This window comes from Monopterus albus, unplaced genomic scaffold (assembly GCF_001952655.1).
Source record: "Monopterus albus unplaced genomic scaffold, M_albus_1.0 scaffold71.1, whole genome shotgun sequence".
Lineage (NCBI taxonomy): Eukaryota > Metazoa > Chordata > Actinopteri > Synbranchiformes > Synbranchidae > Monopterus > Monopterus albus.
Window position 1 is genome coordinate 308,150 of NW_018127951.1, and position 18,621 is coordinate 326,770.

The window sequence follows — 18,621 nt, forward strand, 5'->3', positions numbered from 1 at the left end:
CTCACCTATGGTCATGAACTTTGGGTCATGACCGAAAGGGCAAGATCCCGGATATAGGCGGCTGAAATGAGCTTTCTCCGCAGGGTGGCCAGGCGCACCCTTAGTGATAGGGTGAGGAGCTCAGTCACCTGGGAGGAGCTCAGTGTAGAACCGCTGCTCCTCCACATTGAGAGGAACCAGCTGAGGTGGCTCGGGCATCTGTTTCGGATGCCTCCTGGGCGCCTTCCTAGGGAGGTGTTTCAGGCATGTCCCACTGAGAGGAGGCCCCAGGGAAGACCCAGGACACGCTGGAGGGACTATGTCTCTTGGCTGGCCTGGGAACGCCTCGGCATTCCCCCGGAGGAGCTGGAGGAAGTGTCTGGAGAGAGGGAGGTCTGGGCATCTTTGCTTAGACTGCTGCCCCCGCGACCCGGCCCCGGATAAGCGGAAGAAAATGGATGGATGGATGGAAGTCAAAAAGCCAGTACAGGAAGTTTCCTTTAGGGTCCATAGTCTGTGCTGGCTGGCACTGTATTCTACATTTACACTTTCACAGTGAGTCTACACCTTTATATTTTACATTAAATAACATTTACTATATTCATTGATCTCAAAGACTGAAATGTATGACTGCTCTTCCAGCCACAGTATTCATAAGGCCTGGCTTGATCCTGCGACCTCAGTCAGATGGCTGCCTCTCTAACCTGACAGCCACTACTGATCTCTTTATTAAACAGCAAAGCCGTTGTACTCAGGAAATGATATAGGTGCAGAATGCTCAAAGCTTTTGAGGCGTATTTTTCAAAGCACTGCTTTATAGCTAATATCATTGTGAGTAATTCATAATTCTTTGGAAATGTAATTTCCTGATGCGATTACAGTGGAGCAATAGGACATTCTGTAAGCATATGTTGACAGTATCTGTTTTGTTTTGTTTATATTCAGTAAAAAACACATTTGTCACTAAAGAACTGCAGTAACATTCATTGTGTGAGAAAATAAAGAAAAGTACATTTTCAAAAGAAAACTCTAATTCTGATTAGAAACATGCTGGAAGTGCAAGCCTGTATTGTCATTATCATCCATAATTTTCTTTCCATTTCCATTATGAAATTCCATTAGGCAGCCTTCAGCTCCATTTACCATTAACAGTGATGCATGTCACTATGTCTGAATTAATTATCCAGACAATGCCTCTGAAAAGCCTGTGTGTGAATAAGCAGGGTGGCTTCTGCTCTCACTGCCCTGATGATCTGCTGCCAAAAAGGTCTCCTCAAAAAGCTGTTTTAAATGTCATGTACAGTAGCGGCTCATAAGGAAATGTTATTAGTCAACATTTAAATGTATAAGGCTGCATTTATTGCTTGCCAACTGTTACTTATTGTAAGTTGTTTGTCAAGCTCTCCTCTTTGTCTGTCACGATTGTTAACTTGAAAGGCACCTTGAAATGAAATTTATTGATGTGAATTTATTTTATTTGGTAGCAGATATAACACTGTTGGATCATTTTAAACTACAAACAAGCAGAACACTGGTTAAGGAGAGATGAACTGTTTTACAGTATGTGTTTCTTTGGTTGTTGAAGAGCTGGTAAAACCACCTAAATCTGGTTTTAGGTGCTAGAATGCACTTTTTGTCCAGTCTTGTTTTATCTGTTTGCTCATTTTATGGTGTATTGTGCATTTGATACTTTGAATTTCCTGCAAGTGTGTGTGCTTTAGGCATTATGATAAACTTTGTACGAGCCTACTTTGTCACTGTGCAGTACATTTCAGGAAGAAGCTTGATGTTCTGAGTCAGCACATGAATTAAATATTTTGTTCTGTGATTCTGTTTGCTACAGCAACATAGCACTTATATTGCACCCTATCATTCAGGTACCTGTATACTTCTTTAACTTTACAAGTGAATAGACTGTGTTAAACACCAAACAGTCTCATGAGTATGTTGCCCAAATCTCACAGAATAGGCAAACTGAACAAGGAGAAGTCTGAAAATCAAAGGACCTGAAGAAAGTACAATAAGTACATCTGTTAGAATTTCACATTACTAAGAATGTAAGATATATATATATATTAGAGGTTTCAGATGCTTGTATTAACTCGCATGCATCATTGTCCTCAGCTGGCTTTTATGAACAGAGCTAAGTAAGGATAATCACCTTTATTTGGCCAAGTATGTTACACACACACACACGCACGCACACACACACACACACACACACAAAAGGAATTGGTCTCCAGCACAGAACCGAGGCAGCTAGCTGTGGTGCCAACTCTAACCATCGGGGGCAGCTTGCCCAAGGACACTTCGACATGTGGACTGCAGGCACCGTGATTCAAATCTCCAACCCTCTGGTTGGGAGACGACCGCTCTACCCACTGAACCACAGTCGCTCCAGAGTAGGGGTCCTCCTGAGGGACAGTTTGCTTCTTGATGTCTTTTCAGCTGTTTGTTCTTGAAAGGGAGCACAGTAATAGTCACCGTCTGTTGTTCAGTCATAGAAAAATTTGCAGGCTTATCTTTAATTCACACATTTTCAAATGAAGCATATAAAGGCAACAGTCCAGTGTTGTATTAAGATTCACTGCATGTTCTCAAATTAATTAGTGTAGCCACAGCAATATCACATTAAGTCCCCATTACAGTGTATGAAATGTTTTCCTTAAGCTTTTACTGTTTGTTTCATCTCCTTTCTGTCAGCAGAAAGAAGGTTTTTATGATACTGCTGCATTTGTTACTTTACTTGATCCTACCTACCTGCCCACACATGTATATACATATTCAAATAAGGCTTTACATTGTCTCTCCTGCTCTTTTTCAGTCCTGTGTATTTATAGTAATTTATGTAAAAGATGTATGTAAATTTGTTTGTGTGTGACATTTTCTCAATTTAACAATCAATTTCTTTTGGTATAACTATAATTGGGAGAAAGTAATTTTATTGATTCAGGAAACATTTGATGCTTATGGCTGAGGGTTGAACCAGGGTTTAATGTTTCTTAGTTGTCAGTTTAACTGCTACTGTTAATGAATTTCCTTTGTTATTTAGTAATCCCTCAAGCTTGGCAGCAGAAGCCAATTAATAAAACTAATCCCTCATACTCAGGGACTTTTGTCCTGCTACCTACTCTTCCCCATTGAACATGTGCTGAGTGTGTTTTTACGACACACTGTTTTCCCTGCTAGTGGATCTACCAAGTGGAAAAAAGAAGGGAGGGAGCAGGCTCTGAGCCCAGCACCTAAAGCTCAGAATTTTACTTCCTCTCATGTTTTGTGAGCGCCAGTCGTCTCTCTGTGTGACCGCACTTCAGCGCCTGAGCTCATGCACTTATTTCCAACAATAATTTATCTTCACATTGACACTGCTTTGATTTCTGCCTCTCATATTATTGTTGGGAGACACTGACTTTAGACCCCTCTCTCACCAGGTGTTCCTGGAGTGAAGCCTGAGCGGTTTGAGGAAGGCCTGACAGTCAAGCACTGTGCCCTTTCTCTGGTGGGTGAGCCAATCATGTACCCTGAAATCAACGCCTTCATCCGCCTCCTCCACTCCCACCACATCTCCAGTTTCCTGGTCACCAATGCACAGTTCCCAGATGAAATCAGGTAGGAGCAAAAGAGATGCACACTCCTTGTGTGTGGGTGTCACGGTTTCTTTGGCTTATTATGTTTCTGTAGTATATTTTTATTCCCTGCCTTCACAGGCCTTTCTTTTTAATGCCTTGGAGAATGGAGAGAAAAGAAACAAAGCAGTACTTTCAGTGCTTCGACAAACACAAGCAAACTACACTTCATATATATATATATATATATATATATAGTAAACCCAAAAGCCTCCTCCTGAAAATGAGGATAGTTCATGAACATGCACACTTCCTGTTGCTGGTGTTGTGTTAAAATCAGTTTCCCCTAACCTGAATCCTAACATTATCCTAAACCCAACCACTGAGGCGGGGGTTTGAACAGGGGAAACGCATCTCGATGGGAATAAAAAGACAGTAACAATACCTACCTAAAGTAACTGTGAAATATCCCAACTTCTGTAAAAAGTTCATCTCAAACAGATGCTACGCCCATTTTTCTGCTCTCTAACAGTTTTCATTGTGACTTCCCTGAAATGCTGCATTTCCATAAGTGTTCAGGTCTCCACTTTATACATGTATGTTTTATTGACAGAGGAGTTTAAAGCACAGGTAAAGTTCCAAGAGGCACGTATCCTTTGCACTTGCTGTAACCATATGAAAAATTCATTAAGATGGCTGTAGAACAGCAGCTCCTTGATTCACAAACGCGTACTTTTCTTTGCTTTTGTACTTTAAATGCAGGAGGTGTTGTGAGCATCAGCATGAAAAATTTTGTCTGAGGAGGAAACTGAAGTGACCTCATTATCGTTATTTCAAGCACAACGGTTTCTACACAGCACCCTGTCAACACAGTTATAGAGCTGTCTGACATCCCTTTTAAAAAAACAAAACAAAACAATGAGCAGCAAGTATAGTGTGAAGTATTATAGTAATTTGCCACAAGACAGAATGTTAAAGCAAGCATCTACTGTATTATTCATTGTTAGTTTACACAAAGGTTACTTTGTGCTTAGAGATGAATTTGGCCCCTCAGTGTAGAGTCATTCTATATAGTATGTTTTTTAGCCACTTGAGTAATGTATTTGATACAGAAAAAGTGTGGAAATGCATCTATTTGGAAAGAAGTGTGATGTGCTCCACATAAATATAAAGGTTCAAAAATTAGGATGTAGTGTTACCAGTTTCTTCAGCGTAGACGGAGGATATGTTTTTTTTTTTGTTTTTTTTTTACCTCATATCTAGAATGTCACTTTTTTCTAGCAGCCATGCACATAAAACGGATTTATCTGATATGTCTTATGTACTATATACAGGATGAAAGTGAGTCCTTGAGTTTCTATTTCAGTACTGTGTTTAGGGGAACTTTTGAATTTGTATTCAGAGGCTTTGTGCTGCTCGTTGCTCATTGGACTAATTTATTATTTTTGGCATCTTTACAAAGGTGCCTCATCTTGAACATATTTTTTAATCTCTAAAGACACTTGAAAAGGTATCTCACTCACTGAGCGGTGAGTCTGGTGCAGTATTATGGTTCTGTTTCCTTTATTTGCCTATGCAATGAGTCCATTGGTTTTAGTACATAGTGTCTGTCTTCATGTCGTTGCATATCTGTTATTGAATTAACAAACATGCACTTGCATTTTGTATGTAAAAGCTGTAGGTACTGAGGGAGATGGACATAAAACATGTTTTCTTCTCTTTCAATCTGGATCATTCTCATCTTCACTTCTCCTTATATTTTCTGCAATGTGCAGGAGCCTGGTGCCAGTCACCCAGTTGTATGTGAGCGTGGACGCTAGCACCAAAGACAGTTTGAAGAAGATTGACCGGCCACTGTTTCAGGACTTCTGGTCACGCTTCCTGGATAGCCTGAGGGCCCTCGGAGAGAAGGTAAGCTAGTCGCTGAGTCTGGTTTCCAGCAGGAAGTTAGAGTAAGGCTGTGAACAAGCGGCTAAACTGTATGCTACTATGAATTAAGGTATAATACACTCATCCTCCACAAGTTAAATTGCTCATTTGATTTCTTCAAGCTTGTGATTGGCTTCACCATAACTGCTGTATAAATATTGTATTACCAGGAGGTGTTTATAATAACATGAATCATAAAATGTTTTGTGCAGCACCCTGGATTTTAAATTGGAAATATGTCGTTCATACATTTAGTTTGGTGTGTCTGTGCTTAAATTCTCAGGCTCCTTCAAACTCTCAGAATTGTTCCAATTCACATTACAAGTGGGAACAACCAGCATGCATTTGTTTCAGCTGTGCTTGTCTTTACTAAACATGCAAAAACCAGGACTTGACATTTACAGTTGCTGAGAAAAATCAGTGTGTTTTTTTTTTTTGTCACTTCTGTGATGAGAATTTGCACTTTATCAGTTTACAGTAGCTGTTTTCACAATGGAACGTTCTGCCACTTTTACAGTGTGCACAGTTTAAAGTAACAACATCACTAAGAATTCTATGGTTGTTTTAGTCCCTGTAAAGCACTTACTATTGTATTTTTACAGGTCTGAATAGCTTATTTATTTAAAATTCAAGTATGTTGAGTTCTCTTCTTAGTAATTCTGCATCACAAGTACACAAATGTACACAAATTGTAGTAATATTTGCAATATTTTCAACTCAGAATAGAAGTAATGTTGCTGCACTGCATTATTTGCATTAATTTTATGGTTTTAAAGGTAATTTTATAATTTTAAAAGTATTTTCTCATCACTATTATCTCTGTATAATCTGTAAAGGGAAATCCTTATAATGTATTGATCCAAAGGCTTCAAAATTCTAGAAAACTGATCCAGTAAAAATAGATTTGTTCCATCAGTGGATGCCACTCCTCACAATTTCCCCTGACATGTGTCATAAAATGAGAGGAATGAAAGGAATGCATATGCTGCAAGGTTTGACGCTCCCTTTTCTATTTACCTGGAGTGCTCACTGTTGATCATGCTGTATCATGAGAGGATATGTAAAGTCTGGGTATCTTATGTTAGCTCAACATCAAGGTGACATTTATTGTGAAGCGGATAGCAATTTTCTTATTTTAATTTCCTTGATGCCTATTGCAGTGAAAGAGGATTTGTGGTGCAGTGTTAGTGACCTTTTGGCTTCTCACCTTTTTTGTCTTGGTCTCTGAGCTCTCTGAGAAATGCTCAGGCTTTCACCACGTACTGGCTTTGTTGTATATACTGTAGTTGTTGATAAGCAGGCAAAGATATTGAAGATACTGTATGAATTACTCTTAGTTCTTCTGATTAAAACATAAAATTCTGAATTGTGTATTTGTGAGTTGAATCACCCCATGTAATTGTTTCATTTGTCTCTGCCTCCCCAGACCTAATCCTCAGTGTATATTGATATTGGGTGATTTATTAATATATTAAACCTTTGTAGTATCCATTTTTAGTCTGTTCTGTCTCACTAAAGACCTTGACAACACAAGTTCATTTGGCAAACTGTGAATAAAAATATGCTGTTGTGGTGATTTTTAACAAAATAATCTCATCTCCAACTCACTGACATATTGTTGATAATGATAATCACTTTTATTGGCCAGGTTTGTTAATCACAAGAAATTTGTCTTCAGTACAGAAATGAGGCAGCCATCTGCAGCACACACACACACACACACACACACACACACACAAACGAGACGATGGCATCCCAATCCCTGTGAGGCAGCTGCTCTGGCCATCGGTAGCCATTTCAGTGTCCATGGTTCAGTGTTTTGACCAGGGACACTTGGACTGGGTAGAATGGGATTCAAACCAACGGCCTTCTGGTTGGGGAATGACCACTCTACCTCCTGAGCCACAGCCCGATTCTTATATACAGGCTCATCTTTTTTTGTTTTGGGTGAATCAGAGCAGCTGATGAAAGCTGTCAGAAACACAAATTGTCATCAGCAAGATTCCAATAAATGACAGAACATTTCAAGCCTTTCCCACTTTACTCAAGTGCAAAAGAGTTTTTTTTTAATTAATTCTACAAACTTTGCTTCATCTGAGTTGAAAATGCCTGTGACCCCGTTCAGGACTAAGTGGTATCGAAAATGAGAGAGAGAGTTGAAAATGCCACTGCCTCGACTGTAAGAATGACATTCAGAGGGGTACATTTCTATTAAGTGTGTGATGTTTCTACAGACACCTCTGCAGCAGTTTTAAAAAAAAAAGAACATTCAATGACCTTGTAGACCTTTTCATCATTCATGAGAAGAGGGAAAGTCCATTATCACAACCTGCATCTGGCCACTGGGCTGCCTGTACAGGATAAATTGATTTTCTCTGTTGGTGTGTTTCCTAAAAAGCCAAAGTGAATTTAAAATGTTGCTTGGCTGCCCTGTTAAACGACCTTGAAAGATGTGGGCCGTGAAGTCTCTTGGGGGGAGCCTTTATTTCACCCATCTGTAATGGACTGACTTCCTATTGTTTACTGCTTTAGCAAACAATGGGCAAATTCATTACTAATCAGCCTGAGGTAGTGGTGACTGCAAAGCTCTGGGCAAATCACTGGTGACAGATCATTGCATCTTGACCACGGTCTTCACTGCACATGCCAGTGAGTAAATATCAGTGTGAGGTTTTTGCAGGGGTGGATGAATTAACAGGAACATTGTAGAATGAAATGTTATTACAATAAAGGTAACTGTTTGCTTACACTGATCAGCCAAGTACTGTATATGTACAGTACTTGTGTACTTGTATGTGTACACCTGACTGTGACAGTCTGGTTTATGTGTGTGCAAGTTGACCGGTTTCCAAAAATAAACACACTCTGCTTCCATCATCCCCGTCTTTCTGTCACAGCTCAATATTCCTGAGTCTTCATTTCATGGTAGGCTCTATCTCTTCTCTTCCTAAGCGTTTACCCCTCTCTGTTCTTGGGTTGACAGCTCTCTTCTGCTCCACCTGGCCTCCCTGCCAGCACACTGGAGGACTGATTGAGTTGTCCCTCAGTGTCAGATTTAGAATAGAGGCAGCATGAAATGCCTCGCCTCCCTGCTTCCACTGGCCAATTATCCCATTCCCCACTGGGCTGAAAGGACCTAGTGTTATAGATAACCTTCCACTGTGAGCGGCAGTGAGGGGAAAAGTGCATTCTATTTTACCATTGTCATTACTTGTTTCTTTCTATTATCCATTTCTCATGTCCCCTGCCCTCATCATTCCCCGTCTTTCATCTCCTCTACTTGTCTTTCTTTCTCAATATCTCTTTGTCCAGCTTTATAGCTGAAACAATAGCCTGAATATACAGCACTGAACTATGAGCCGGGCTCTTTTCCATACCTTTATTTACCCAGGGAAAGGACATTGGGCTCGTGTTAAAGGAGTGGTGTCTAAGTCAGGTTTTCTTGGCCTTAATCTCAGTTCAGATCTGTATATACATGTAAAACGTATCCTCCAATATGTACTGCACTCTTATGGCATTTTTATTTATAGACCTACATAAAAGTATGTAAACCTATGAACAGCTGCTTAAAATTACAATGTTGCCTAGTGTTCTCTGTTTGTGTTGCAAGGATAGAATAGCATCTGTTCAACCTGAGAATGACAAAAATCTTCAAGTTCAAATTCAGTTATGAACATTCAAATTTAATGCGGTTTTGTTGCCATAGCTTGCTCATCACCTGAAGCTACTGGTTGCTCTGTTAATGTTGTGTAGTCCACAGTTCCCTCCCGACTGATTTACAATGCTGTGGAGTCCCAGTGTTTGGTGGATTCACAAAGGGACAGTTTTGACTGCTGATGCACCTAGAGAGAACAAAATACTGATAATGGAATAACTGGAATAGGAAAAGGTGTTGCATAGTAGATGATGTTCCATTACAGAAGCTTTGTTTGGCCCTGATTCTGATCAGCTTAAGGAATCCCTACTATATGCAGTTGTCTGAGCATTAGTGAGCATGCAAACCTTCCCATAACTGCTCTGTTAACATCCAGACAGAAAAATGACACGGCAACTGTGCACTAATGTGTTGCCTATGGAGGAGAGATGTTGTTGACAAGCAAGAGAATGAGTGCATAAATTTGAGATAAATGATTACCATGATGTGATAGGCATAGTGAGCAAAGTTCTCTGAGGCAGCAACAAGTGATTTTAGAATGTTTGTTGAAGGAAAGCAACATATGTGTATGTACATTTTAACTAGCTCAGTATAGTATGAGTTTCAATCAGGTATGTGTTATACTGTAGATTTTTATAAAGTTTTTGTCATTCCTTCTTACATTCATTGTCCTAACATGTTTCTAGTTCACGACGGTGTAAATTCAGTTTTAAAGAAGAAGCTTTTTATTAAAGTGGAACTTTACATTTTCTCAGTTTATATAAAAGTGTCACACAGGTGTGTTGCTGCCTCAGAGTCTGTTGAGTCTGAGTCATACCAAGCTTTTGAACACAACTTGCAAAAGGTTCTTTGTGTTTCCTTGGTGTAATAAATCAAAATGTCTTTAGTGAATGTTTGTTTTAAGAGGAGGAATACAGGAAAAAGATCTATAATACATTAAATATGCAACACACTCTTATTACAACAATACCATGTTTACGCTCAGTGTTTGACCTCTCCCATCAATCCCCAACCCCTGTCTGTCCCTCCAGAGACAGAGGACCGTGTACAGACTGACGCTGGTGAAGGCCTGGAATGTGGAGGAGATACAGGCCTACTCGGAGCTCATTGCATTGGGCCAGCCAGACTTCATTGAGGTCAAGGTAGGGTGCACCAGCATGTAAATTATATCTGCTTATGTTTTCTCCTGCTTCTTTCACTTAGTTATATTTAACAATAATTATCACAGCATCATTCTTTTCATCCTTGTGGTAGTTTTTTTTTTTTTTATTTCTCTGTTTCTGCTTTCCCATTATTTTCTGTACTGACCTTTGATGTGTGTTTGCAGTAAAAACTCCTAATAGCAAAGCCTGTCACATCTCCTCCTCATTAATGAGTTTTCTTAAAATAAATGAGTAGCACTGTCTACCAGGCTGTTTTTTACAGTAGTAATTCATTTAAAGGAAACTCTTAGCACATACGCACAATCTGAAGTGTTTTAAGTCTACCCACTTATACATGGCCAATAATCCATCCATCCATTATCTATACTGCTTATCCAGAAGAGGGTGGGGGAACTAATCCCAGCTGACTTTGGGCGACCCCGGACAGGTCACCAGTTTATCACAGCTGACACTTAGAGACAGGCAACCTCACTCATAAGGTTAATTTAGTCTCCAGCTATATTTTATCATTAAAGCAAATCTTGAGCATCTTTCTTGTTTGTTTTTCTGGCACTTCACCAATTTATACATCAAGGGATGAGGCTAAACAGTCAACCTGCTATTTCTACTCAAAGCTTCACTTTCTTCAAGTTGTATATCATTTCTGGTTTTGGTTTTATTTAAAATATACAAGCCACAGCAAATCAGTTATAATGACTCCTTTCACTTGGAGCCAAAAATACCTTTTAGTCACTTGAATCTTTTTTTGTTTAAGATTTTCAGGGTTATTTGTGTTTTCGTGAATGTTTTTGTCTAACTTCATGAGTTATTGAATTTTACAATAAATAGTTCAGACTGTGAATGTGACTTAATTCTTGGTGAGCGATATAGTTGGTGAGTTTTCCACTGAGGCTTTTTGGATATTTAGTGGCTGAGTGTACCTGACTTGTTTTGTCATCTGCCCAAGGACAATGTATTTACCCAAACACGCCGATCAGATTGACAGATCTTAAGGACGTCTGTAGTTATTGTAGTTATTCTGTACCAAACACCAACACTGCTGTTAGACTGACACCCTGCAGATTTAAGGTAATCATAATATGTGTTCAAGCATACACACTGTATGTCAGTAGGTATGTGGGACTGGAACAGCAGGCTGTGTACCACACTGACCTCACCACAGTCATTTGGCGGGCATGGTATTAATAGTATTGGAGGGGGCATCTGGCTGCAGTCATGGTTGTCATAGTTACAAGTTTGTCTGAGTCTCTTTATTCAAAATGTCACATCAAGGTATGATTTCACTAACAGTAGTAGCAGAAGTGATATTTTGTAGTAGCAGCTATTCCTGACTGTAAGTGACAGATCCATCTTCACCAGAGTTTAAAATGCCTAATTCAGTTTTCTTCTTTCATTCTATTGGCCTCACATTATTTTGGCCCGGTGAATGTGTTGCAGCTTCCCTTCATCAATTTATACTTTTTATAAAGACTGCTCCCCTCCATAGTTTTTGGAGTAAAGTGTCTTGGTTATACCCAAAGCTGCCATTTTCTCTTTGGTGAAATGTTTCAGGCTTAGTTGTGCGAGTGAGCAGCATGTCTGACATCACACATGAAAATAGGGAATCACAAAGGAATAGAGTGTAAAACCAAATTCCTCCATGCAAGCACCAGTATAACAAAGGGCTTTCTCTTAGCTGGTGTTCTACAGTCAGTCCAGATGAAGGTACTGTGAAATTAATGACAGTGAGATCTTTTGAGAGTAACATCATCTAATCCTAGTGGAACAGTTTGTTTCCTATTTATTTACCTGTCACACTCCTGCAGCAGCCCTCTGTTTGCTTCATGTTATATTCGTTTTATTTTTACCTCACACTCATTTCGTCAGCTTCTTTGTCAGTTCATGAGTTGCAGTGTTGCATTGCAACATAAAAACAGATTTATTTTAAGTAAATGGACTGTATTTTATATATAGCGCTTTCTCACAGTATGTTTAAAGCGCTTTACAGCTTTACAGGAGATTATACACCATTCACCCATTCACACACACATTCACACACCGAGTCAAGCCACCGGGAGCAATTCGGGGTTCAGTGTCTTGCTCAGGGACACTTAGGCATGCGGGGAGACCGGGAGTCGAACCACCAACTTGCTGGTCAGGAGACGACTGCCCTACCTCATGAGCCACAGCCACCCTAAGTAGGAACATAGTAGAAAAATGGGGCATGTTTGCTTCTTTGCTAGGTGTGACTGCTGCATGAGGATTTCATTGTTTCATTTCATTGTAGTATAATTGTTAATTCGTTTGTGGCGAGATCAACATTTTCCAATTACAGTGAGCTTCTCTAAATGATAATGTATTCCGCCTCCTTACTGGAAAAGCTGAACTTGAATTTTTTTGCCTCGTGTTGTTTCTTGGTTGAGGTCCCTTTTAAACAGTGCCCAGACTCTATAAAAAAATTAGGCTATCATTATTAATTGCCTCCACCTCAGATAACCGTTAGAGAGCCCTGACCTTGGAGGTTAACCATAGTTGAGCTTCAGTTGTATTCGGTTTTCATTCCACTGCAGGGGGGTGAGCTAAACAATTTGAACAGGCGATCTGCACATTTGACAGACTTCATCCTGCCTTCCCCATTACACATGAATATATGCACCCATCACCATGTGTCCCATTACATGCATCCCAAATGTCCTACCATAAAGACAAAAGAGCAGGTGAACGGTTTCCCTCAGACAAGTTTAGCATGCATGAAGCCCCTCTTCTCATACCAAGCCCACACATTAGAAAACCTCCCCACATCCTTTCATTCATAACCCAGAGTACATCTTATTCCTGCACTACCCAGCAGCAGAGTTCCACCACTGGCCAGTCTCCACTGGGATACCACTGGCCCCAGCTGTTGAAGCTCTTACTTTCTTTAGCCTTCATTTATCTTTAACCTTCATTTATCTCACTAAGTTGAATGATCTTTTTCTACTGTGTCCCGCTCACAGTTGCACAGAATCACATCTGGGAACTGCTCAGTACAAGCACAGTGTTATCTGTCGCCTGGGAGTAGAAAGGAGAATTTGTGGGTCAAGTGTCTTATTCAAGGACACATTAAGACTGGGTAATGAGAGAGCAGTAAATGATATCATCAGTGAGCATTAGCTGGTGTTAAATCAGAGGAAAGCAACATCAAGATAAACCACAAAAGGTTTTCTTCACTTGACATTTTGATAGTTATGGTAGAAAGCACTGTCTGACACATCAGTCCAGAGTTTTCTGTGGAAGTTCAGGCAGCCAGAGCATATGAAACGTTGCATTTGTTATGTTTCTCCACTCATTTCCATTCTCAGGTTTGTCCTGATCATTCATATGAGCACTTTTATAAACTATTCTTACACAGCAAGTATAAGAAGCTGCTAAAAAGAAAGGCCAGATGTTTTTGTGATAACTTTAAATTGTGCTGCCATTGCATAGTTTGTCCACCAGAGATCACTGATAGGTTTATTTTGTTTAACTAATATGTCCCCCTCAGTACTTATCTGTATCACAAATATTAACCAAATTTAAAGAATCCTAAGAAAAATGTTTGTTGGGGTGTTTGTTAAAAAGGTTTGGTGATATGTGGCTAACCTTTAATTTTCAAATATCGATATCATCGCTAAGCATCGGCCTGTCCTCTCTTTTTCTGTTTTCTTCTTCTCTTGTGTTGCATCACTGTGCAGAAATAAGCACACACCACACACACCAGAATTAGTTATAACCAAATTTAAATCAAGATTAGTGACTGGATGTACTACATTATAATATTCTGACCCTGTCATACATGTAGCTGGGCAGGACAAAGACACCTCTAAATATAATATAGTCCAGTACAACACGCCTTTAACTATGATCTCGATAATAAACATATGAATGAATTTGTACATTTATGACAATTTCACCAAAACGGAAACATTTTGAGTTTCATAATCACAGATGTTAAGGTGGAAGTGTTATATTGACGTGCATACAATTGTGCAGGTGTACCTAATAAAGTGGCCAGTTAGTGTGGTTAGTAATGAACACTAGAGCTCTCGGTTCACATGGATGAATCTTTTAAAATCAGCAGTATTTTCTCATTTGTGATCAGAATTCACAAACATGGAATTTAGATTGGTACTGATTAAATTATTTTTATTTAAATGGGTGAAAAGTCTTCCTTTTAGCCCATTTTAACAACATTTGGAGGACATTACCATGTGTAGCACAAGGAACAAGTAGGTTTTTCCTCTGTTATTTAACATTGCAGAATCGATCATTGTTTTGTTGTTTTTTTTGCAAGTGAATAACAAAATCTGGCACATTTTGTCTGATTGCCAGTCAGTCTATGTGCAATTTATCTCCACATGTAGTGTTAAACTCTGAAATATTTCTAAAATTAAAACAACAAATTTGGAGAATTATAGACTGTGCAACATGAGTTTGAACAGACATTTGGCAACCAAGCGCACAAACCAAACAAATCATCTAGTTCAGCTCAGTGCCAACAGACTGACAGCCATATTCATACTAACATTCCTTTGACCTTTACCAAAAAAACACTATTAAACTTTCCTCATTGTCAGAAAAAAGTTTTCCAGCCAAAGTAATGAGATGAGCAGCCCATGCTGTAATGAGAGGTTCCTGCAGCCAAAGTGTCTAAACAAAACAAAACGTCCTGACAGGCCAAGAGGCAGCAAAATGTGTCTGTGTGTGTTTGGTGTGTGAAGGGGGAATGTGAGACTGTTTTTATTTTCCCTCTAATTAAATGTTTTCGGGAGTCTTGCTGACCTGGCAGGATGCTCCCATATTAAACCTAACAGGCCCACACTCTCCCTATCAGGCCCAACAGGGAATAACCTCTTCTGTGTATGGTGACACACTCTGTTTGTCATGTTTCTGTCTTGTTACTTTCTGTCCATTGTCTATCCATTGAAATATCACTGGACCCGTTCATGAGCAACCTGTCACCTGCATAAATGTCAGGCTTGTTGAGAGCTCTAAGTGGTAACTGAAACTTGGGTGTTGTAATGCGGCCTTGATGCCGCCAGTCTGAGCTGTTTGAGTCACTTGCTAAGGGGCAGCAGGATCCAGCTGGGCTCATCAGTCTGGATATGATCATACAGACCACAGAAATCATACAGCATGTAGGCTCTGAAACACAGAGACATCAGATTCACGCAGCCTGTGAGGAAATCATCCTTTTTAACCTTTAAGTATATCCAGTTCTCTCTTTTTAAAGTGGTTGTTAATTCTCTCAGCATATCCACTACATCGCTAAACCATTTATTTATTTATTTTTTTTACTTCCTGTCTCTTATGCCTGTGCTCTGCTGTGTAGTGACTCACCCATGCTTTTTTTGCTTCACTCTGGCTTTTTTCATCCCTTATGATTCTCTTTGTGTTCAGATGCACTCAAATTTGTCATGTGTTGTAAATGTCAAACCAATTTTTTGTTATCTGTGCAAAAATGAGCTGCAACCAGCTGTGTCACAGCTCCATGTCCTCTTTCTTTTCTCTGTATTGTTAATTTTATGTGCTGTGTTTTATTGCTACTTACATTAAGTAATCAACAACTTGAAACTGTAAAGATTTACATTTATAGATTTACCTAATGTAAAGATTTGGCTTTTTATCTTACTGTTCTATGTGATATTTGGACAGTTGGTTAGACAGAGACAATTTGTCCTTGGGCAAACACCTTTGGCTTTTTTTGACATTTCAGTGAGGAAATCAGTGAAAAATAGAGAGTGATATCATTAACTGTTTCAGACCTACTCCTTAACAAACACATCCCTTGTTGGTAGTTTCATTTTCATATTTAATACACATCCTGATCTGGAATTTGTCGAATCCCCAGGTCTGTAGTAAGTAAAGATTTATCTCCTTGTCTTCATAAATTGTATTAAGTACTTCATTTTCTTAAGTTTGACCTTGAGAGCGCAGTGAATATCACAGTAAAACTGTTCCCTCATCCTGCCAATCAGGTACTTATCCAGTCTGTGTGGCGCAGGTTGCTGTCAGGGTGAGCGCTCTCTCTTTTCATCTCTTTCGTGTCTTTTGTTCCTAAATCATCTCTTCCTGCCTATGAGAATTATATCATCCTTTACTGAACAAATGAACTCCCTCTGGCTGCTGAGCGATGGGCAAACTATCAACATCAGCATCATGAGCTCAGTAATTATTGTCCCAGGATGGACTAGTGTGAGTGTGATGGAGTGAGTTACTGAAATTAGGCCTCACTACAGATTGGTGGAGGACCTGGGCATTAGCACCAGGTCTGTGGAATAGCCTCAGTAATAATAATAATAATAATATCACATTTTATGATGGTTTTTATATTTTACTATATAATAGAAGTTACAATGGTCCTTTCATTAGTGCAGAAGCCCCTATTGTTTTGATTGTCGTTCCCCTGCTGAGTGCATGAGCATATTAAACAGCATAGCTGAGACAGACACAGTTAGAACTCTGAATCACAATTAGGTAGCAATTTAGACTTAGATTGTTCCAGATGTTTCGGTACCTGCAAAGACACATCTGGTTTTTAGCCAAACTCCAGAGACTCTAGGCTTAAAAAGAGCTTATCTGCTGTGTTTTAAATTAGTTGGAGAGAAAAGTGAACTCTGTCTGTGGCCAGACAGCAAGGAATTGATCATTTTTAATTTTGTGTGAAAATGAAACCATCAAGAAAAGGATGTCTTCTGAAATGGACTGATCTATCAGCCACCAGCGCTTCAGTGCTCCTTGGCCTTTGTTGGAGAGACGATCACCATGCTTCCAAAAGATATTCCCTTATTTGTTATGTTGCTGATGGTAGTGAACGGCGCTTTTCAACACTCTCCCACAGGTGTTTTATTGGGTTGAGATATGATGACTGTGAAGACTACAGCACACAGTTCAACTTACTTTCACACTCATTAAGGTATTCATTGAGCCGTCCTGCCCTGTGAATGTAGGCAGGGTCACCCAGGAAGTGACCTTTTCTACCAGGTTTGAAATAATTTCATGGGAGTATGATGATGATGATGATCATTCAGAAATCATTTGTACTGATTTGCAGTGGTCCTTGTCTTCTCCATGGAAGCATCTGCATTTGATAGGTTTACACCTATGAATGTGAAGTGTGGATCTGTAAATGTATTGCGCGGGTGTGTGCATGTGTTATTGACCTTTGTTACTGAGCCATTAATTATTAGTCCATCATATATGGTGCAACGCATTCTGCCTGCACAGTTTACCAACCACTGTTAAACTGTTGTGCTGCATCAATACCATTTACATGTCACTGGTGTCTCACTTGCCCAGGAAAGGAAAGGATTACAGAGAGGGGGGGGGTAGAAGGGACTGAGCAAACACATACAGTAAATGTAAAGATAAATTTAGACAAATGCACAGCTGTTACGCACAGTATTGTAGTTTTTACTTCACTATATATTTTGACAGCTTTAGTTACAATCTTTCACAAACCAAATAAATGAAGAGCTGGTAAAATACGATGCGTTGCTCTCGATTACATTGCCCAACCAACTACATGATAGAATATGCTCAACTCGACCAAATAGAACAGTAAAATTCTGCAAACATATTACTATATATGAGCTGGTAAAATACGATGCGTTGCTATCGATTACATTGCCCAACGAACTACATGATAGAATATGCTCAACTTGACCAAATAGAACAGTAAAATAAAATAAAATAAAATTCTGCAAACATATTACTATATAAAAACATATAGCCTATAACAGGAGGCAGTTGAATTACAAATAGCCTTTTTTTTTTTTGACTTTTAAAACTAAGTACATTGTGCTGTCATTTCAGTGCACAACTTTCATGTGTTTACTTTTTTTAGTTGTGTTTTTATGTATTTTTATATGTTACATTATATTACTGGATCAAAATGCTTCCCTGCAGTGATCAACAGACTCCTCCCATGGTGCTTTTCTTTCTAGCTCCTAGCTGTCATTGGTGTCGTTGTAATTAGGATGTTTTTACTTGTTCGCGTCATGTCTAGTTGTGCGAGCTGTGGAGCTGCTGAGTTGTGGAGCAGTGAATGAGTCATTTGTTCCCTGATTATGTCCTTCAGGCAGCACCTCTCGCCAGGCTTGGTGCAGATTAACAGGGCACTTATGATGCCTGGCAAGGGAGGCAGTGCCAGACTAAAATGCAGTGAACGCCACTGATATTATACGTGAGAGACCGTAACATGATTGTCTATAGTAGCACCAATGTGCACTCAGTCGTATCTCTAACTAGCTTTAAGTAGGTACATGGTAAATTCTGCCCAGAAGTGGGTGTACACCATACATCTATGTAAACACACCCACTACACCTCTTT

At 39.5% G+C, this 18,621-nt stretch overlaps 1 protein-coding gene across 2 annotated transcripts in view; it reads left to right on the top strand.

Moving 5' to 3' along the window:
• tyw1 (tRNA-yW synthesizing protein 1 homolog (S. cerevisiae)) overlaps positions 1-18,621 on the top strand; it is a 47,055-nt gene that overhangs the window by 19,168 nt on the left and 9,266 nt on the right. For both annotated transcript variants that reach the window (XM_020605643.1, XM_020605644.1), the window contains 3 exons: positions 3,411-3,588; positions 5,321-5,456; positions 10,161-10,271. In XM_020605643.1, coding sequence (XP_020461299.1) covers positions 3,411-3,588; positions 5,321-5,456; positions 10,161-10,271 — 425 coding nt within the window. The remainder of the gene's footprint in view (positions 1-3,410; positions 3,589-5,320; positions 5,457-10,160; positions 10,272-18,621) is intronic.